General features: G+C 45.0%; 1 protein-coding gene across 9 annotated transcripts in view; it reads left to right on the top strand.

Moving 5' to 3' along the window:
- The window catches only part of LOC137532986 (deubiquitinase DESI2-like), a 248,478-nt gene that overhangs the window by 50,950 nt on the left and 174,791 nt on the right, over window positions 1-22,737 (top strand). Inside the window, exon 1 of one of the 9 annotated variants that reach the window (XM_068254079.1) lies at window positions 4,997-5,017. The exons of the other annotated variants lie outside the window; for them this stretch is intronic. Coding sequence (XP_068110180.1) covers window positions 5,012-5,017 — 6 coding nt within the window. The 5' untranslated portion in view covers window positions 4,997-5,011. Of the gene's footprint in view, window positions 1-4,996; window positions 5,018-22,737 lie in introns of those variants that run through there. 9 annotated transcript variants of the gene reach the window in all.

Below are 22,737 nucleotides of genomic sequence, written 5' to 3'. Positions count from 1 at the left end.
GTTCACAACATTCACAAACATCAGACACTGACACTGTCACTTTCCGGAGTAGTGCTCTTGAGGTATCCCAGTGTTCATCAAACACAACAACCAACAGCCCTTCAGTGTGCAGCCCTACGATTCAGTTGTCTGTCTCGGAGATGTTTGATCGCAAGAGGAAATTGCCAGCAAATGACCCCCGGGCCGTGGCAGTAACAGCCAGCATAGCCAAGCTTCTGGCCTGCGAAATGCTGTCATATCGAGTAGTGGAGACAAACAGCTTCAAGGGCATGATGTCAGTGGCCATCCCACGTTACGTGGTTCCCAGCCGCTACCACTTTGCGCGCTCTGCAGTGCCTGAGTTGCATGAGCACGTGGTCAGCAAAATAACCCGAAGCTTGAAGAATGCCGTTGCCTGCAAGGTTCACCTCATCACTGACACCTGGACGGGTGCGTTCAGCCAGGGTCGATACATCTCCCTTACCGCGCACTGGGTGAACCTTGTGGAGCCTGGCAGCGATTCCTCACCTGCTACGGCGCGAGTGTTGCCCACGCCGCAAACAGCTGCACCACCGTCCCTCCCACTGGATAACAACAGCAGCACCTACCTCTCTGACTCCTTCTCCTCCAACGCATCTCAAAGCTGTACCTCATCCGGAAACGCTAACCCAGCAGCAGTAGGATCGTGGAAGCAGTGCAGCACAGCTGTTGGCATGCGTCAGCAAGCGTTGCTGAAGCTGATCTGCCTTGGGGATAAGCAGCACACAGGGGAGGAAATTTGGAGGGGAATAAAGGAACAGACGGATTTGTGGCTGACACCGCTGGACCTGAAACCGGGCATGGTTGTGTGTGATAATGGGAGTAATCTCATTCGCGCTTTAAGGTTGGCTAAGCTGACACACATCCCTTGCCTGGCGCACGTGATGAACCTAGTAGTTCAGCGGTTCCTGAGGACATACCCAGGCGTGGCCGATCTTCTGTTGAAGGTGCGACGAGTGGCCAAACATTGCAGAAATTCCAGTACTGCTTCGGGGGCACTCGCCAAGATGCAGGAGCGCTTCAATCTCCCCCACCATCGCTTGCTGTGTGATGTCCCTACGCGCTTGAATTCTACGCTGCACATGCTAGCCCGCTTTTGCGAGCAGAAGAGTGCAGTGGTCCAGTACATGACGGCGCAGTACCGAGGCACATCCGGACAGCTGCCAAGCTTCTGTGGATCCGATTGGGCCAACATGTCGGACCTCTGCCAAGTCCTCCAAAATTTTGAGCAATCCACGTTGCTTGTGAGCAGTGACAACTCTTCAGTCAGCATTACCATACCACTGCTGTGTTTACTGAAGAGGTCAATGTTGAAAATCAAGGAAACAGCTGTCATGATGCAACTGGGGGAAACTTAAGGAGAAAACGATCAGCGTGATGGTACCAACATCAGGCCATCCGCATCAGGAAACGCTGGCCCCAGCAGCTATGACGAAGAAGAGGAGGAGGAACAGCTGGAGTTGGAGCAGGAATTTCCTGCCACCACTGACGAGGGCCAGAGCGGTGCACGTTGGACTTCCACAATTCAGCGCGAATGGTCAGCAGAAGCAGACCAGGAAGAAGGTGACGACTATGATGCATCACAACAACTATCACAACGCTCACAAGAGGATGATGAGGATTCTGGCAGGACTCTGGCACACATGGCTCAATTCATGCTAGACTGCATTGAACGCGACCCACGCATTGTGCGCATTCTGGACAACACCAATTACTGGGTTTATACCCTTCTGGATCCACGGTACAAACACAATGTTCCAAAACTGCTTGAAGAAAGAGTCAGACAGGTCAAAATGGAAGAATACCAGCAGGCCCTTGTGGAGACTTTAGAGAGGAGATTGACATCCTCCCCCTCCTCTAGCCATTTGTACGCCGACAGACTGACTTCCGCAAACCCAGGACGACCAGGAGGGCAGCAAACAACACAAGCCGCAGCTAGTGCCCAAAAGGGAATGGTATTGGCAGTGTCCTTGGAGTGGGAAAATTTTCTGACACCCATGCAGCAGCAGCCCACAGAACAGCAAGCGTGCAGATCCACCTCCAACACCGATCGCCTGGAGAAGATGGTCAAGGACTACATGTCAGATGGCGTAGCTGTGTTGAACAATCCATCTGCACCCTTCAACTATTGGGTATCGAAGCTAGACACCTGGCACGAACTGGCAATGTATGCAATAGAGGTGCTGGCTTGCCCGGCAGCCAGCGTTATGTCGGAACGCTGTTTCAGTGCTGCCGGAGGCATCGTCACAGATCGGCGTATCCGCCTCTCCACAGAAAATGCAGACCGTCTGACTCAAATTAAAATGAATCAATCCTGGATTGGAAACGACTACGCAACACTCCTGGACCCCAACCAAGTAACATGAACAATGACCATCTGTGATGGGTTAGCGTTTCCGGTCCCTGTTTATTGAACCTCTCATCTTTATTACATTTATGACTGCATGGCGGCAAAAAGCATTGCTATATCCGCACGCTATTTGTCCTCATGCAAGGCCTGGGATGTTGTGTCTCAAAAAGCGTGGCCTTCTCCTCCTGCGGCTCCTCCTGTTCCCTCACGTGTGCTGCTGCTGCTGCTGCTGCTGGGTTAGCGTTTCCGGTCCCTGTTTATTGAACCTCTCATCTTTATTACATTTATGACTGCATGGCGGCAAAAAGCATTGCTATATCCGCACGCTATTTGTCCTCATGCAAGGCCTGGGATGCTGTGTCTCAAAAAGCGTGGCATTCTCCTCCTGCGCCTCCTCCTGTTCCATCACGTGTGCTGCTGCTGCTGCTGCTGGGTTAGTGTTTCCGGTCCCTGTTTATTGAACCTCTCATCTTTATTACATTTATGACTGCATGGCGGCAAAAAGCATTGCTATATCCGCACGCTATTTGTCCTCATGCAAGGCCTGGGATGTTGTGTCTCAAAAAGCGTGGCCTTCTCCTCCTGCGGCTCCTCCTGTTCCCTCACGTGTGCTGCTGCTGCTGCTGCTGCTGGGTTAGCGTTTCCGGTCCCTGTTTATTGAACCTCTCATCTTTATTACATTTATGACTGCATGGCGGCAAAAAGCATTGCTATATCCGCACGCTATTTGTCCTCATGCAAGGCCTGGGATGCTGTGTCTCAAAAAGCGTGGCCTTCTCCTCCTGCGCCTCCTCCTGTTCCATCACGTGTGCTGCTGCTGCTGGGTTAGCGTTTCCGGTCCCTGTTTATTGAACCTCTCATCTTTATTACATTTATGACTGCATGGCGGCAAAAAGCATTGCTATCCGCACGCTTCTTGTCCTCATGCAAGGCCTGGGTTTTGTCTCAAAGCGTGGCCTTCTCCTCCTGCGCCGCCCTCCTCCTGTTCCATCACGTGTGCTGCTGCTGGGTAAGCGTTACGGTTACCGGTCCCTTTTCCTGGAACCTCTTCTCTGTATTACATTTATGACTGCATGGCGACAAAAAGCATGTTACCTGTGCAAAGAAACATGACATTTTCCGCATTTAAAAGACAGTTTTTCCTTTGAAACTTTACAATCAATTTTCTCAAAAACTATAAGCTCTTTTTCAAATATTTTTTTTCCTCTTGTACCCACTCCCAAGGTGCACATACCCTGCACATTTGGGGTATGTAGCATGTAAGGAAGCTTTACAAAGCACGAAAGTTCGGGTCCCCATTGACTTCCATTATGTTCGGAGTTCGGCGCGAACACCCGAACATCGCGGCGATGTTCGGCGAACGTTCGCGAACCCGAACATCTAGGTGTTCGCCCAACACTAGCTATGACCGCTCTGGAGGAGCCTCTTGCAATGGCCATGCGTGTCACTTCTTCTTCCTGCGTCATTCAGTGATGCACTTCTCTAACAGAGAAGACAGGGATGACACGGAAGTTATAACATAGCCCATTTTTAAATTAAAATCGAACGAAAACTATTTGGTGTAGAATGGCGATTCAGGCATCAAATTAAAGAGGAGAACACAATCTACAGAAAGGTATGCATCTTTAAAGGCGCACTACAGTGAAAACTGTGAAATTTAAAATATGTGCAAACATATACAAATAATAATTACATTTTTTCTAGAGTAAAATGAGCCATAAATTACTTTTTCCTATGTTGCTGTCACTTACAGTAGGTTGTAGAAATCTGACAGAAATGACAGGTTTTGGACTAGTCCATCTCTTTATAGGGGATTCTCAGGGATATATTTATTTTCAAAAGCACTTAGTGAATGGCAGTTGCTCTGTCCAACTGCCAAAAAACTGTGTAGGGAGCAGGGAAGCTGGCCAGCATCATTGTTTAAATCCTTTTTAGGGAATATCTTTATAAAGAATAAAAGCCTTACTGAGAATCCGCTATGAGGAGATGGACTAGTCCAAAACCTGTCACTTCTGTCAGATTTCTACTGCCTACTGTAAGTGACGGCATTATAGGAGAAAAGTAACTTATTGCTCATTTTACTCTGAAAGTAACGTACTGCTTATTTGTATATGTTTGCACATATTTTAAATTTTACAGTTTTTCGCGGTAGTGCCTTTTAAAGGGGTTCTTTCGCGAAAAAAGTAGGCAGTTAAAAACTGTGACAGATGACAGGTTTTGGGCCAGTCCATCTTTTTAAGGGGGATTCTCAGGGCTTTCTTTGTTTTCAACAGCATTTCCTGAACCGCAATTTAACTGCCAAAATAGCAAGATACCAGCTGGCCTCCCTAATCACTTGCACACTATTATGTCAGTTAGATTTTGCAACTGTTGTTCAGAAAATGCTATTGAAAACAAAGAAAGCCCTGAGAATCCCCCTTAAAAAGATGGACTGGCTCAAAACCTGTCATCTGTCACAGTTTTTAACTGCCTACTTTTTTCGCGAAAGAACCCCTTTAAGTACTTTGCAGTACTGGTCGGAGCCTTAAAGGCATGCCCATGAGAGGTGCTCGGAGACCCTTTAAGTTGAATACTTACCTCCCGAGGCAGGAAGATAGATCCCAGTGACATCCCACGGCGAGGAGCGTTCCCCGACCCATCTTCATGCCTGTGAGTATATTTAATGTCACGAGACAGCACATGACTAGCGAGAGTTCAAGCGATCACAGGACTTTGCACAGGAGTCGTCGGAGTGTCATCTCTTTAGTGCTGTCCCATGAAAAGATATAAAATATTTACAAAAATGTGAGAGGTGTACTCATCTTTGTGAGATACTGTATATGAGGATGCTGTTTCCTACAGTTGCTCCCCAGCCCAAAAAGATCATACAAACTGGTGTAATTATTCGTCTAACTAGATGAATAGAAGTGCGGCTGCGCGGCCGTGCCGCGTGCTCGGTCCCATGCATGACAGCGGGAGCTTACTGCGCAGGCACAGTACAGGAAAACTTTGTTTCTGGAAACATAGATCCTCCATTTTGACAACTCTTTGTTGCTTTGATTGCTTAGAGTTCCAGCTTGTTGTGAAAATGTGTTTAGAGTGCAGAGGGTTAATTGCTGTTTGCATCTTTAAAACTCTGACTGCATTTTCATTGCTGCAGGGGAAGAAATCCCTTTTACATTAAGTGGAAATTGGTTGCTATGGCCATAACTTGTGTTGCATCATTAATTAAAGTCAAGTCTATTCTTCGGGCGCGTTTGCACGGCCAGTCTGGGTTGCATTGGAATTATGATTGCATTGTATTTCTCTAAACACTGGAGCCCATATGCAATTCACTTCTTTTTCCCCGGAGTTTTCTCCTAGGAGATCATTTTTACATTTTCTATTTTAAATAATTTTTCAGCACTTTGCAACTGAAAAAGTACCAAAAGGTTGGTGAAAATGTATTATCAAAATTATTTGTGAGTATTTTTTTGCTTGCTGGTGGCTTTAAATGTATTTTATTGACAATTTTGAAAATATGACCAAGGAGAGAAGGCAGGTGACAAAAAATAATTGCATATAATGTAGGCCTGTATGTTTTATTCTGTCACCTTTGGAGAATGGCAAGTACAACTCATGTAAAATGCTCCAAGGGCATCTGATGGTATTATAATGTCTGTGTTGCTCTAAGCTGTCCCAGAGTCCAGGCAGAACTTGGATTTGGACAACTACATATCAGTACAGTGGCGTAGCAATTGGAAATGCAGAAGTTGCAACCCCGCCGGGGCCCTTAGGCTAGAGAGGCCGACTAGGGGCCCTACTTCATCCATCTTATTAGCTTTTCACTGGTGCTATGCTGGTAATGATCACCTCTATATGTGCATTGCATAGTAGTATGCCTTAAAGAGACATACCCTACTGCTACTACTTAAAGAGACACTGAAGCGAAAAAAAATATATGATATAATGAATTGGTTGTGTACTATGAATAATTACTAGAAGATTAGCAGCAAAGAAAATATTCTCATATTTTTATTTTCAGGTATATAGTGTTTTTTCTAACATTGCATCATTCTCTAATATGTGCAGATTACACAACACTCAGCATTCAAAATTATTCTTTCAGAGCAGTCTGTGAACTAATGACCTGTCCTCTGCCAGAGGAAAAGTAAATAGTTAACTAACAGTTGAGATAATAAGTCAGAAAACAGCCCTCTCCACGACTTTGAAAGTCGTAGAGATAATGGCTTTTTTGCATAGCGATAACAACTGGAGTTTCTTAACTCTTCCTGTACTGGAAACAATTAGACTGATGTATCTGATCTTAAAGTTTTATTTCTTAGCTGTACTACACATACAAATCATAATATCATAGTTTTTTTTTTGCTTCAGTGTCTCTTTAAAGGGGCACTATGGCGAAAAATTGTAAAATTTTAAATATGTGCATATGTGCAAACAAATAAGAAGTATGTTTTTTCCGGAGTAAAATGAGCCATAAATGACTTTTCTCCTATGTTGCTGTCACTTACAGTAGGTAGGAGAAATCTGACAGAAGCAACAGGTTTTGACTAGTCCATCTCTTCATGTGGGATTCTCAGCAAGGCTTTTATTCTTTATAAAGATATTTCCTAAAAAAGGATTTAAATAATGATTCTGGCCAGCTTCCCTGCTCTCTACACAGTTTTTTGGCAATTGGACAGAGCAACTGCCATTCACTAAGTGCTTTTGAAAATAAATAAATCCCTGAGAATCCCCCATGAAGAGATGGACTAGTCCAAAACCTGTCGCTTCTGTCAGATTTACTGTAAGTGACAGCAACATAGGAGAAAGGTAATTTATGGCTCATTTTACTCTGGAAAAAAGTACTTCTTATTTGTATATGTTTGCACATATTTTAAATTTTACATTTTTTCGCCATAGTGCCCCTTTAACAAACTGTTTCCTTACTCTGATTACACCTCTCTGAAACTGCAGCTGTCCTTGGTAGGTTTTGGGGCTTGTATCAATAGAGAGCTTCCCTGGTCCCCCATGTAAAACTTGCATCGGGGCCCCCAGCTCTTTAGTTATGCCACTGTATCAGTACAAAAATCTTTAAGGGCCCGTTTCCACTGTGTGCAAATTCTAGACACAAAATGCACATGAATAAAACATTAGAACTGACACGCTGTTTAAAATCCCTCAGCCAACATGGCAGGGCCCAGGCTGTACAGCTCTGGGGATGGACAGAGGGCCACCAGAGTGGCGTGCGAGTGACGTCACACAGCAGCCGAGGTGAGTGGGCAGACCAATGCTTTAGGCCAGCGATTGGCTACTGTACTCATGATAGATTCTCGGCAGTGGTGGATGTTTTTGGCCACCTTGGCCGAGCTTCACCTAGTGTGTATAAGGCTTTTAACCAGGGGAAAAGTAAATACTCAGATACACGGGTCGCCACTCGCCAGCATCAGGACACCACTCTTATTAGTTTCAGAGGCGATCTTCTACTCCTTACTGGCTGGTAACAACTCCAGTCAGGCCCCGTTCACACTGCACGCGTTTCCAGCCGTGTTTTGGAAACGCGTGCAGGTGGCCGACACGCACGACATCAGACAGTGCATAGAGTGCACTGTCTGATGTTCACACTGCATGCGTTCCGGACCTGTGCGGTCCGGGAAGGCATGCTGCACGCATTTTTTGTAAAAACGCATGGCTGTCCCATTCACTTTTCAGTGATGGGATCAGCCACGCAACGCACACAAACGCGGATGGCGTGCGTTCGTACGCGTTGCGTTCTGCACGCATGGCCATCCGCGTTTGTGATGTGAACAGGGCCTCACTCTTTGCCACTTATGTTTTTCCACAGAAGATGTACTTTGAATTACTGATGGTGTTGAATACATCCCCTTGGCTAAAGGGTGACAATTGAGTAGAAAGAAGATGGGAGGCAATCCAAGGGTGGTGGACAGTGAAGAAGGGCTAACAGTACATTCAACAACAACGCATAGGATCAGACAATTAAGATTTGTTAAAGATTTCTTTCGCCGTCACTGACAACTTCATCAGGTTCAAATCTAGAATACAGTTGTTCACATAAACATTTTGAGCTCTTAGCAGTGGTCCAAAAAAAAAAAAAAGTTGTATATGTTACAATATAAAAGTTATGTATCTGATGTTGATGAATAGTCTAACAAAATAAACATGATTAACATGATAAATATTTATGATGAATCCAGTGATGATTGGTGAAACACATTGTTTTCAATTCAGAAACCTGTCATGTTCAGTTAGTTCCATGTGTTTTTATAGAAGTTAAAGTGGGATAAGACTCTGACATAATGGAAGAAGGGAGGAGCGCTCCGTCGTGTGTTAACTTTTAATGTATAAAAACAATGCGCATACAAATTTGCACTTACTAGAAAGAAGATGTGACAAGCGTATAACATGGGCTGAAAAGCCCTCTCTGCAGCAACCAACACGGAAAACCTGGGAACAGCTATGTGACGCCATCCAGCACACGTCGAGCACCACGTCGGATACCTCAGGTCCTTCTTACCATCCAGGCCAGGACGGCTATTGGCCACAGCTGTTCCCAGGTTTTCCGTGTTGGTTGCTGCGGAGAGGGCTTTTCAGCCCATGTTATACGTTTGGCACATCTTATTTCTAGTAAGTGCAAATTTGTATGCGCATTGTTTTTATACATTAAAGGTTAGCACACTACGGAGCGCTCCTCCCTTCTTCCATTTTGTTTTCTACTAAGTTCAGTTGTGCAACCCAGCTTGGAGGAGCTGCAAGAGTGTGTCACCTGTTGGCGGCCTAGTTGTCTGCAGCGCAAGATTGCCCATCTTAAGACTCTGACATAACATTCAATAAAAATGTGTTTTCTTACTTTTTATTACCCATTTAGTTATCATATTTGCTTTTGTGCACAAATGATATTACATGTTTACAAATTACAAGTTCCCAAAGTACAGTTTATCTGCTTTGAAAGCTGCCATTGCATTTTATTCATAACTGACATAATTCTATATTAAAAATCTATCTAGTGATCATTTCTCAGCTCTCTCTGCCTCTCAGCTCAGTGCAGTTTCCTTTCAGCACCTGCTGGCTGGATACTAAATGTAGCAACAGAGGAATGTAAACAAAAGATAATGTTATCACCTCAGAAGCTTTCAGGAGCTTTCCACTGAAGAACAAAGTGCTGTGTTTAACTGTTTGAATGCTGTTCTGCTACAAGTTTTTTTTTTTTTTTTTTTTTTTTTGTGGTAGTAGATTTTATATTGTAAATACCGGAATCTTTTAGAACAAAGAGGAATTGCTGAGTTTCATACCACTTTAAGCCCACCTTTACCTTCCACCATCCCTGGTGTGCCTCTCATCTTGTTTCTAAAATAAAAAACATTAATCTTGGAAACATCTTTAAAAAGTGGAAAATGTTATATTACATTTTAAATGCTAATTTATCTAAATCATAGTTGTAGCAGTTTCTGCTCCGATATTACACTCTTCCATATAATGTACAGATTGGTTGCTATGGTCATTTCTTGTGTGACATCATTCATTAAAATCTGGTCTATTCTTAGGCACCTGATGTTATTTGTGTGACTGTTCTGCTCCGAGCTGCCCCAGAGTCCAGGCGGCAGCAGGAAAACGAGAACAGGCGTATCTGAGCAACTATGGATGAGTATTATAAGCTCCTACACTAACAAAGTGTCCGTGTCTGCGTTCCGTGTAATCCGTTCCTAGGAGAACGTCTCTATTCAGAATCATCGCTGCCTTTCATCGCCCAATCTTTTATTTAGATAATGCATCATGTAGGTGTAGGCTGAGTTTAATAAGGCATTCATGTACCTTCTGTAAGATGATTATAGTATGCCGGATTTTCCCGACAACAAAGAGGCCCATTGACGCCTAAATCCTTCTGAAAATAGTTTGTTCCGCCCACCGTGCAGTCGGCTCTATATTGTGCTGGAATTTATGTTTATTTTATTCAATTAAAAAAAATAAAAAATCTAACACTATAAAGAAATAATAACTAATAGCTTCATCTGTATTGTTCACACTGGGATTGGTGGAAAAAACATGTCTACCCAACATTACTTTTTGCAAAATCCTGGCAGTTTTTGCTAAGATGATTTATTTTAAAAAAAAAGGCAAAATTGACACTTGGGTTCAGAAGTCAGCGGATCAAATTTTTCCCACAGTGTCACTTTTCTTTTTCATTTAATTCTACCTAACTAATTTCACCTATTCACCTGGGGGGGGGGGGGGGGGGGGGGGTATGGAGGGGCTATTTGGTTTCCCCATTATGAAGGTGCAAATTGAAGACTGACTGGGTCTTTACCTGGATTTATACAAGACTTGTAAATTTATTAAAGTACCATAACCACTAAAAATCGTAACCTTTTGGCCAAAGACCTTTCTTAAGTGTTACCATGTCACATCAGTGCAATCAAATATATAACAATCCACACACTAACACGCCCTCAGATAGGGGGCGGGCATGAACTTAATTGATTAGATTGACAGAAGGTTGAAAAAAGGGCTAGGAATAATATGCAGACAATTTATAAAAAAACACTGCATATTAAATTCATCATTCAATTCTATTTGGAACTAATGTACTCATCTTGTCGATCCATCTACTTTCACGCAGGAGGAGAGCAGTTTGGTGATCCATTCCTTCTCCAATATTATTTCTCTCCAGGACACACCAGCGAAGGTCGCTAACATGAAACGTGTTTTTTAGTGGTTATGGTACTTTAATACATTTGCAAGTTTTGCATACATCCAGGTAGAGACCCAGACATTCTTGAATTTGGACTTTGCTCTTACATACCTTTGGTGGATCTGGGTGGGGACTGGTTGACTCCCTGGTGAACGTAATTTGCAGTTTGAGCAGTAAGACCACACTGTTGGTTTGCACCATTATTAAGGTGGCCAGGAAGAGCACCTTGTGCTTAAATTTGGGACCAGAGAGCTTTGCAAGAGTGGGTGGAATTTCTGCCTCCACCCTTCCTTAAAAGGTACCCCCAATGTTATGCCATTTGGGCTAGCACTAGTGGTTCTGAGGGCCAGATTTATCAAAGCATTACTGATAGTTGTTCTTCTTAAACTGTTCTAACCAGCAGGGGGAACTGTTCTGCACAATAATATGAAACTTCTTAAATCCTACTTAATAGCGGCAGTTTAGTTTGGATTTCTAGAGCTGCACTACAGTTAAGAAAAGTACAAGTTCATTCCTAAACTGACACAGATTAAGAAGTGCTTAATAGCAGTTCTACAGATAGTGCAGCAGTGCAGGTTAGGCATAATTTGTAAAGGGCTCCTCCCCCCTGCTGAAATCCTCATCAGAGCCTGCCAGTATCTATATAGCAGATGTATTGGTTACCTCAGCAACAGGTGGTCGGTTACATTTTGTAAAAATACATGCATTTTTTCTTTTTTGCTAAGACCTATGTTAAACACACTGCCAAACTGTTCGCCAAGCAATTTACTGCTTGGGCACGAGGAATTTTTTGATAATTGACGCACAGGCACATTTTCCTGTTTATTACTAGAGAGCCAATGGTGACTCATTATGTATGGAGAGTTGTGATAATCTAGCTTTGTCTGCAATTCATGGCTGCTTATCCTCCTGAACATGTAAATTACAATTTGTAGACCTGTGGCTCAGAAAATTATATCTGTATATGTGCATGTAAGGGATCAAAATTCCCAATTGGGATACTTACCTCAGGCTTTCCCCGTTACTCTCAGCCTCTCTGTTCCAGAACTGGAACCCCCATGGAGCTTAGCCACACTGTACAGGTGCAGACAGTTTGCATCTGTGCAGTAGCATGAAGCCGAACAAGCTCAGTTTGCTATTGTGCAGGCACAAGGCATCCTGCGCCCGTGCAGTGCAGCCACGTTTATTCACATACGGGAGTGGCGGCCACAAACTTCCTGGGGGTCCTGGTGTCCAGTAGTGGTCTGTAGAAGGACAGAAGTAGCCTATGAAGGATCCAGAGGCTTCCCTCTACTGAGGTAAGTATCTAAGTTTTTACTCCCTCTAAGTTACAGGTTTGCTTTAATCAAAACACAAAGGTTTATGGTTTTGCATTAAATCATTATAGGATTCTTTCAGACCCCTTAGTGATATCTAATGCTGCTTGGTAATTGGACATGTACAATCACAGTGACAGACTTTCTTATCCGTGGTTTGGTAATGACTTAGTGTGAAAATGCGTGCACATTTTCAATGGCTGTTGCCTGAAGGAATTGAGACTCGCTCCCTCTTGGTGACAGTTCAGGGGCCACATCCTGTACAGACGCTTCGCTGTGCTATCAAATCAAATCAAACCAAATCAAAGATAGCTTTATTGGCATTACCAAGCTTCATTACAGGCATTGCCAAAGCAGGGGGAATGGGGAACATGGGATGGGGTGGGGGTGCAGTGAGTTAGCAGTTCGTGCACATTTTTTGGGGGGAAGTTTATAAAAGAGTGACATATTTGTTGCTATAGTGGGGAAATGGACAATGAGGTGACCTCCAGTGATAGGGGTTAGGAGGAAAGCCATGTGCTTGGGGAGGGGGGGGGGGGGGTTGCTGTTGTGTAGAGATCTGGCCTTCAGGATCTTTAAACCAGCTCGGAGGACACCCGTACACATGCTCGATTCTGGGCCAATCATGGTAGACTAGTGGAGAGGGCTGAGACAGAGGCTGGGGGGGGGGGGGGGGGGCAGGTGCACCCTCAGAGCTGTGCGCCCAGAGGTGGGTGCCTGCAGGCTCGTCTGGTTATCTAACTTGGAGAGGAGGGCTGCCTAATACTGGGGGTACATCTAGCTATCTAAGCTTGTGGGGGGGGGGGGGGGCATATACTTGAGTATATCTGGCTAGCCATACTGGGAGGGAATCGGCCTAACACTAGAGGCACATCTGGCTACCTATACTGGGGGAGAGCTGGCCTAATACTGGTGGCACATCTGGCTACCTATACTGGGGGAGAGCTGGCCTAATACTGGGGGCACATCTGGCTACCTATACTGGGGAGAGCTGGCCTAATACTGGTGGCACATCTGGCTACCTATACTGGGGGAGAGCTGGCCTAATACTGGCGGCACATCTGGCTACTTATACTGGGGTGAGCCTTCCTAATACTGGGGGCACATCTGGCTACCTACACTGGGTGGAGCCTAGCTAATACGGGAGGCACATCTAGCTACTTATACTGGGATGAGCCTTCCTAATACGGGTGCTTGGAAAACAGGAAAAAAGAACCGAGAGCCAAATCTAGTGTAGTATGTTGCAACAATATGGCAAATGTATTTGAATGAGTGTATACTCACAAGTGTGGGTCACCACGCAGGCGACCACTGTAAAGACAGGTGGGGAGAATTATTACCTGACCCCACTCAGGTTAAAAAGTCGCTCTCTATAGACAGGAAAAAATTGGGGATACACCCCTCCACCAAGGGTGGACAAGAATTGTATAACAATGAATAATAGAGGCGCCAAATCAGAATAAAATGGGCTAAAAACCGTTTAAAAGGAGGGGGTGGGTGGAGCCGCTCCCCTCCGTGAATGACCAGGCCAAATTTAGCCGTAAATATTGTAAGAAATATTTATTTCACAGAACAATTTGTCTCCAAATAAAGTGCAACGCGTTTCACGGGCAAGACTCCCGCTTCATCAGGCAATAAACAAAGGAGAACACGAGTGTGGGTCAGCATAGAGCCAGAGCGCCTCTCTCTATGAGGCGCTCTGGCTCTATGCTGACCCACACTCATGTTCTCCTTTGTTTATTGCCTGATGAAGCGGGAGTCTTGCCCGTGAAACGCGTTGCACTTTATTTGGAGACAAATTGTTCTGTGAAATAAATATTTCTTACAATATTTACGGCTAAATTTGGCCTGGTCATTCACGGAGGGGAGCGGCTCCACCCACCCCCTCCTTTTAAACGGTTTTTAGCCCATTTTATTCTGATTTGGCGCCTCTATTATTCATTGTTATACACTTCCTAATACGGGGGGCACATTTGCTACTGATACTGGAGTATTTGGGGGCCCATCTGACTACCAAATACTGGAGGCACATCTAGCTACATATACTGGGGGAGAGGGAACCTACCTTATACTACCTCTAGTGCTGGAGAGCCTTTTCCCAGCCCTGCTGGTGGATCTAGTTAATCAGAAGCTTTGTCATTATTACAATGCTTCCATGGGTAGTACCCAGAGGACCTCAGGAACCATCTTTTTGTATCGGCCCACAGACAAAGGTTCTTCCATGCTGACATTTATAATCCCCCATCAGTGTCTTCTCAGGTCATACAGTGACAGATTTCTTGCTAGATGTGACAGGAGTTCCAACATCTGCCCATTCTCACTAAGATCCCTGGAAGTACCAAACTGACCGTTTCCATTACTGGTCTCTCTTCTTCTGAGATCATATTTAGGTCTTTCAAACATGATTGAAAATTTCTCTGTTTGGCCTCCACCTTATGAGATTATAGCTAGACATGCTTATACTGATCTCTTTGCTTGCACAATGTATGATTGGTTTTAGCTTCTCTCTAGTCTGAAATGGCAGATAAAGTAAAGTAATAGCTTTCTGCCAGCTACACAGCAAATAATCACAGTATGAAATATACTAATCTGTCAAACTATTGGTATTTCTAGTAGAGAAATCTCTCTGATATAATCCAATAGCGGTATAACAAGAAAATACTTCAGCCCAGCAGCAGCCAGACAGTGCTGATATATCGGTTCTGGATAAACGTTTTCTTGACAGTTGGAGGAATGCTAGATTAAGCAGGGATTTTTCAGTCTAAAAAAGTCAGATTTTTACATTTTGAAAAGATTTGTCTAAATGGATGTTGACATACAACAGTATTTTTCAATCTATAGTTAGTGAATTAATCTGTTTAGATTAATATTATCATGATGAGCTGATGTGTGCTAAAGGGTAAATCAGTGTGCAGAGAGTTTATTGTCCAAAGTTATATCAATCTGAATAGTCCATACACTACTCTATATTCAGGGGCATAACAATAGCCCTTGCAACCCTGCAACTGCTAGGGGGTCTGGGGGCTGTGGGGGCCTCCTCCCCCTCCTTACCTATATGCAGAGTAGCACAGGTAATGGAGTATATTTACCTGCTCCAGCACTGTGGGTCTCCTCCATACATCACAACCGCCCACTGTCTACTGCCATTTGCTGGCTCCTGATCACATGACCGATGCGAGTCACGTGATCGAGCCAGCAAATGGCAGCCAAGAGTGTGCGGCTGTGATGCATAGAGGAGACCAGCAGCACTGGAGTAGGTGAATATTACTCTGGTCCCTGTGCTATTCTTCATGCCTGTTGGGGCAAGATGTGTTTGTGGGGTACAGCAGGGAGAAGTTTGGATTCCAGGGGCCCTATGACAGTTTCTCAGGGGGCCTCATGGACTGTTGTTATGCCCCTGCCTATATTTCATGATACCAGCCCCACCAGTAGGTGAAAGTTCCTGTCAAGTCACACCAACCCTTCCTATTTATGCATCTAGTGTTTGTAGTAGTGGTGGGGGTGGGGGTCTCGACAGATTTTTGTCTCCATATGCAAACAAGATAATAAAATAGCACACTAAAATTCCTCAAGTCCATGGGGCTTGATTCACTAAGACAAATAGCATGCCTTATCAAAGTTATCATGCCTTATCGAGGTTAACACACCTTATCAGAGTAGCATAGCGAGCGATACGAACCCGCAGTGGAGCTCTCGTCATTGCCAATTAGCAAGCATAAGTTCGCTATGCCACTCTGATAAGGCGTGTTAACTTTGATAAGGCTTGCTATCTTTGATAAGGCATGCTATTTGTCTTATTGAATCAAGCCTCATATGTGATGCCGACGTCCGAGAGTACACAATGCTCATGTGACTGCCGCATACAACCTAACATATCGAACCAGGCCAGCCCTCTCCAGAGATTTAACCCTTACATTGATCAATATTTACAGAGTTTTTCTGCCTCATAGCAAATTGTACAAAAGTCCACTTAGAAACATAACACCATAGCTGCCTATATCTACAATTACAAATCACGTGACAACATTAAACAGTGTATTATTACGAGCAAGGCCTGTAATACCTCTCTATCAGTAGGTATTTAACCAGAATTGTCTATATGCAGTTGCCTAAAGGTCTATCTATATTTAGAGCTAATTTCAGGACCACTTGGAGATTATGTATGAAACCCTAAAACACTCCCCCACAAACACTTCAAGATGCTTCAGAATAGGTCAAATACACACTGCCCTCCTTCCTTTTCCCACATGTATTTTATCTGGTCCTATTTTTGTCAGAAAAGAGCATCTCTAACATAACACTATACTATCTATATCATACCCAATTTCTGGGGGAGGTAGAGTACACTCTCATACACCCCCCATCCCACTTTCAGTCTAATTCAATCATTACTTAAAGAGACACTGAAGCGAAAAAAAAATATGATATTATGATTTGTATGTGTAGCACAGCTAAGAAATAAAACATTAAGATCAGATACATCAGTCTAATTGTTTCCAGTACAGGAAGATTTTAGAAACTCCAGTTGTTATCTCTATACAAATAAGCCATTAAGCTCTTCGACTTTCAAAGTCGTGGAGAGGGCTGTTTTCTGACTTTTATTATCTCAACTGTTAGTTAATTGTTTACTTTTTCTCTGCTAGAGGAGAGGTCATTAGTTCAGACTGCTCTGAAAGACTCATTTTGAATGCTGAGTGTTGTGTAATCCGCACATATTAGAGAATGATACAATGTTAGAAAAAACACTATATACCTGAAAATAAAAATATGAGAATATTTTCTTTGCTGCTAATCTTCTAGTAATTATTCATAGTACACAACCAATTCATTATATCATATATTTTTTTCCGCTTCAGTGTCTCTTTAAATAGCACACCAGGTCAATATAGACATTAAGGCCATGCGGTTTTAAGGAGTTCCTTTGGTGTATCTACCTTGTCTCCTTTTTGAATAGCTCTCTAACCATGTTCCCTCCATGCAAGGGCCTACATATCTTCTCTAGCCCACAGAAGGACATACTCGAGGACTCACAATTGTGAACAGCTTTAAAGTGGTCCAACAAGGTGTGTTCCACCAGACCGTCAGAGATGTTACAGGAATGATCACCTATCCTTTCTTTCAATGGCCTGGTGGTCTGGATTTTTGTCTCAGACCATTGTTTCTCAATATTTTATTGGCATGTACCCTTTTTGAAAGCCTGTCCTCACCATGTATCTGCTGGTAAGGTAAAGACTCCTTGACACACATACAGAGGTTGGACAAAATAATGGAAACACCTAACATTTTGGCATCATAATCTTTGAACATGTTTTAAGCAATCAAAACTTGACATATGTTACATTTTTTTATTATTTTTGTTATTTAATATGTTTCATTAAAATAAGTTTTTTTTACAGATATTTAAACAAAAGTTGGTTATAATTTATAAAAATAGCAGATCTCTCAGACTTTCAAAGAGGCCAAATTGTTGTTGCGCGTATGGCAGGCGCTACGTTAACAGAATCTGCCCGAATGCTTGGCATTTCAAGAGGTACTGTCTCAAAAGTAATGACTGCCTTTGAAAGAGAAGGAAAAAGGTCCTTGTGGCCGAAAGTCGAAGTTTTCTGAGAGAGACCGTCGGACTCTAAATTGAATTGTCAGAAAAGCTTGCAAGACCATGGCTCCTAAAATCACTGCAGAGCTGAATGAACACCTACAGAACCCAGTTTCCACAAAAACTGTTTGTCGGGAGCTGCACAAATCTGGATTCCACGGAAGAACTGCAATTAGATAACCTCTGCTCTCTAAGACAAATGTTTCAAAGCGTTTAGAGTGGTGTAGAAAAGACCAGAATTGGTCCCTCGAGCAGTGGAAAAATGTGATTTTCTCTGACGAATCACCGTTAACCTTATTTCCGACCTCCGGCCGAGCGTACGTTTGGATACAGCCGAAAGAAGCCTTTCATCCAGACTGCCTTCTCCCAACCGTAAAACATGGCGAGGGTTCTGTGATGATCTGGGGTGCTATTTCTTGGAAATCTGCCGGGCCAATGATTTCCCTTCATGGAAGAATTAACAGCTGAGACTATTTAGGAATTTTGGGCGACCAAGTTCATCCTATGGTTCAAAAACTTTTTCTGGAGGGGAATGCCATCTTTCAAGATGATAATGCCCCAATCTATACAGCTAGAATTGTTAAAGAATGACACGAGGAACATTCTAATGACGTTGAGCATCTCATCTGGCCACCACAATCCCCAGACCTCAACATTATTGAGCATTTATGGTTGTTATTAGAGTTTAACGTAAGAAGTAGATTTCGGCCGCCATCGTCTCTACAAGAACTGGAGGGTGTTTTAACTGAAGAATGGGCTAAAATTCCTTTGGAAACAATTCACAATTTATATAAATCAATACCTCTGAGAATTGAGGCTGGACCTACACCATATTAAAATATATTTTGTTGATTTTCAAGGTGTTTCCATTATTTTGTCCAACCCCTGTATATCTAATCATTCTAGGTCAGTGATGTCCAAATTCAGTTCTTGAGGGCCATATCTCTGTCAGGGTCTAGGATGGACAGAGAAATGGAGAAATGTATTCTACTTTATGAACCACATTCAGTCCCATCAAATTAATTTGAACTGCGACAGATATAAGAGGACCTCGTCTATTGAGGACTGGAGTGGGACATCCTTGTACCAGAGATGTACTAAGCAATGGAAGGAGTGGGGGGCAGCCCTCACTGGGTGTTAATGGGGTGGGGGTGACAGTAGTGTTGGGCGAACATCTAGATGTTCGGGTTCGGGCCGAACAGGCCGAACATGTCCGCGATGTTCGGGTGTTCGACCCGAACTCCGAACATAATGGAAGTCAATGGGGACCCGAACTTTTGTGCTTTGTAAAGCCTCCTTACATGCTACATACCCCAAATTTACAGGGTATGTGCACCTTGGGAGTGGGTACAAGAGGAAAAAAAAATTTAGCAAAAAGAGCTTATAGTTTTTGAGAAAATCGATTTTAAAGTTTCAAAGGGAAAACTGTCTTTTAAATGCGGGAAATGTCTGTTTTCTTTGCACAGGTAACATGCTTTTTGTCGGCATGCAGTCATAAATGTAATACATATAAGAGGTTCCAGGAAAAGGGACCGGTAATGCTAACCCAGCAGCAGCACACGTGATGGAACAGGAGGAGGGTGGCGCAGGAGGAGAAGGCCACGCTTTGAGACACAACAACCCAGGCCTTGCATGAGGACAAGAAGCGTGCGGATAGCATGCTTTGTACCACCATGCAGTCATAAATGTAATAAAGATAAGTGGTTCAATAAACAGGGACCACGCGGCAACGCTAACCCAGCAGCAGCACACGTGATGGAACAGGAGGAGGCGCAGGAGGAGAAGGCCACGCTTTGTGAGACACAACAACCCAGGCCTTGCATGAGGACAAAAAGCGTGCGGAGAGCATGCTTTGTACCGCCATGTAGTCATAAATGTAATAAAGATAAGAGGTTCAATAAACAGGGACCACGCGGCAACGCTAACCCAGCAGCAGCAGCAGCAGCAGCACACGTGATGGAACAGGAGGAGGCGCAGGAGGAGAAGGCCACGCTTTGTGAGACACAACAACCCAGGCCTTGCATGAGGACAAAAAGCGTGCGGATAGCATGCTTTGTACCGCCATGTAGTCATAAATGTAATAAAGATAAGAGGTTCCATAAACAGGGACCGGCAACGCTAACCCAGCAGCAGCAGCAGCAGCAGCACACGTGATGGAACAGGAGGAGGCGCAGGAGGAGAAGGCCACGCTTTGTGAGACACAACAACCCAGGCCTTGCATGAGGACAAAAAGCGTGCGGATAGCATGCTTTGTACCGCCATGTAGTCATAAATGTAATAAAGATAAGAGGTTCCATAAACAGGGACCACGCGGCAACGGTAACCCAGCAGCAGCAGCAGCAGCAGCAGCACACGTGATGGAACAGGAGGAGGCGCAGGAGGAGAAGGCCACGCTTTGTGAGACACAACAACCCAGGCCTTGCATGAGGACAAAAAGCGTGCGGATATAGCAGCAATGCTTTTTGCCGCCATGCAGTCATAAATGTAATACAGATGAGAGGTTCAATAAACAGGGACCGGAAACGCTAAACCATCCCAGATGTTCATCGGTCATGTTACTTGGTTGGGGTCCAGGAGTGTTGCGTAGTCGTTTCCAATCCAGGATTGATTCATTTTAATTTGAGTCAGACGGTCTGCATTTTCTGTGGAGAGGCGGATACGCCGATCTGTGATGATGCCTCCGGCAGCACTGAAACAGCGTTCCGACATAACGCTGGCTGCCGGGCAAGCCAGCACCTCTATTGCGTACATTGCCAGTTCGTGCCAGGTGTCTAGCTTCATGCCCGGTTTCAGGTCCAGCGGTGCCAGCCACAAATCCGTCTGTTCCTTTATTCCCCTCCAAATTTCCTCCCCTGTGTGCTGCTTATCCCCAAGGCAGATCAGCTTCAGCAACGCTTGCTGACGCATGCCAACAGCTGTGCTGCACTGCTTCCACGATCCTACTGCTGCTGGTGCTGGGTTAGCATTTCCGGATGAGGTACAGCTTTGAGATGCGTTGGAGGAGAAGGAGTCAGAGAGGTAGGTGCTGCTGTTGTTATCCAGCTGTTTGCGGCGTGGGCAACACCCGCGCCGTAGCAGGTGAGGAATCGCTGCCAGGCTCCACAAGGTTCACCCAGTGCGCGGTAAGGGAGATGTATCGACCCTGGCCGAACGCACTCGTCCAGGTGTCAGTGGTGAGGTGAACCTTGCAGGCAACGGCATTCTTCAAGCTTCGGGTTATTTAGCTGACCACGTGCTCATGCAACTCAGGCACTGCAGAGCGCGCAAAGTGGTAGCGGCTGGGAACAACGTAACGTGGGATGGCCACTGACATCATGCCCTTGAAGCTGTTTGTCTCCACCACTCGATATGGCAGCATTTCGCAGGCCAGAAGCTTGGCTATGCTGGCTGGCTGTTACTGCCACGGCCCGGGGGTCATTTGCTGGCAATTTCCTCTTGTGCTCAAACATCTCAGAGACAGACAACTCAACCGTAGCGCTGCACACCGAAGGGCTGTTGGTTGTTGTGTTTGATGAACACTGGGAGACCTCAAGAGCACTAGTCCGGAAAGTGACAGTGTCAGCATCGTCTGATGTTTGTGAATGTTGTGAACCACGCAATGGCTGGGCTACTGCTGCTGCTGAGGCGGGTCTGGTGGTGAGTCTGGTGAACCCAAGGGAGGCAGTGTTGCTGGTGGTACCCTGTCCTGCCGCGTTTGCCCACAGAGTGGGATGTTTGGATAGAATGTGGCGGCTCATGCTGGTGGTGGAGAGGTTGTTAATACTTTTCCCCCTGCTCAGGCGGGTCTTGCACACCTTGCAAATCGCCATGGTAACATCCTCAGTGCAGTCTTCAAAGAAAGCCCAGACTTTAACTGGCTGAGGACTCGGACCTCGTGCGTGATGTGCTGGTGCTGCTTAACCCACTGCTGGACGCTTGAGAGGTCATCCAAGTAATTATCTGGTCCTGTTCTTTTGGATCTGTGAGGGTTGTTGTCCTGGACAACATGGGCAGTATTGAGTGGGTTTTCTTGGGTGCTCCCCTGTGGCCTGTACGTGAACCGTCAGGGGAAACACCTCTTCCCTTGCCCCTCCCTCTTTCACCGGATTTCTTCCTCATTTCACTTATCCTTAAAGTACACGCTGACTGGCAGCAGTACAGTGGCAGTACAGAAATGCTATACAGTGGTGGGTGAGCGGTGTACCACTATTGTCAGCAGTGACACAGAGCACAATGCTATACAGTGGCGGGTGAGCGGTGTACTACTGTTCCCAGCAGACACAGAGTGGAAGTAAACACAATGCTATATAGTGTGGCTGAGCCGTGTACACAGAGTGGCATTAAACACAATGCTATATAGTCTGCTATATAGTCACCCCGAACAGGGTGATGTTCTGCAGAACCCGAACAGTGGCAAACACTGTTCGCCCAACACTACTGGGAGGGAACGCAGATTTTAGTACCTAAACACACGATACAACATGTTTTCCGGGGTCGGACTCTGAGGCACATACAGATGGTCCCGATCATCATCCTCATCATACAACTCTTCTCCTGAGTCTGACCCACCCACCACCTCTGCCACCCCAACATCCCCAGACACAGACCCCTCATCGTCCTCAACATTAACTTGGGATGCTGGCCTGAGCCAGACCTCCTCCTCCACATCAGGCCCCATCATCTCCTCAATGGCAGCCCTCATTAATCGCTCTGGCGACGGACTGATGGACACAACGTTCTCCTCCGGGGAGGGCTGCTGCTGACCACTGGCTGCTGGGGTGGATGTTATAGCTTGCGTGGGGCGTTGGCTGTTGCT

This window comes from Hyperolius riggenbachi, chromosome 9, assembly GCF_040937935.1.
Source record: "Hyperolius riggenbachi isolate aHypRig1 chromosome 9, aHypRig1.pri, whole genome shotgun sequence".
Classification (NCBI taxonomy): Eukaryota; Metazoa; Chordata; class Amphibia; order Anura; family Hyperoliidae; genus Hyperolius; species Hyperolius riggenbachi.
Note: the sequence above shows the minus strand (reverse complement) of the source record. Positions and strands in the feature narration are given on the sequence as shown.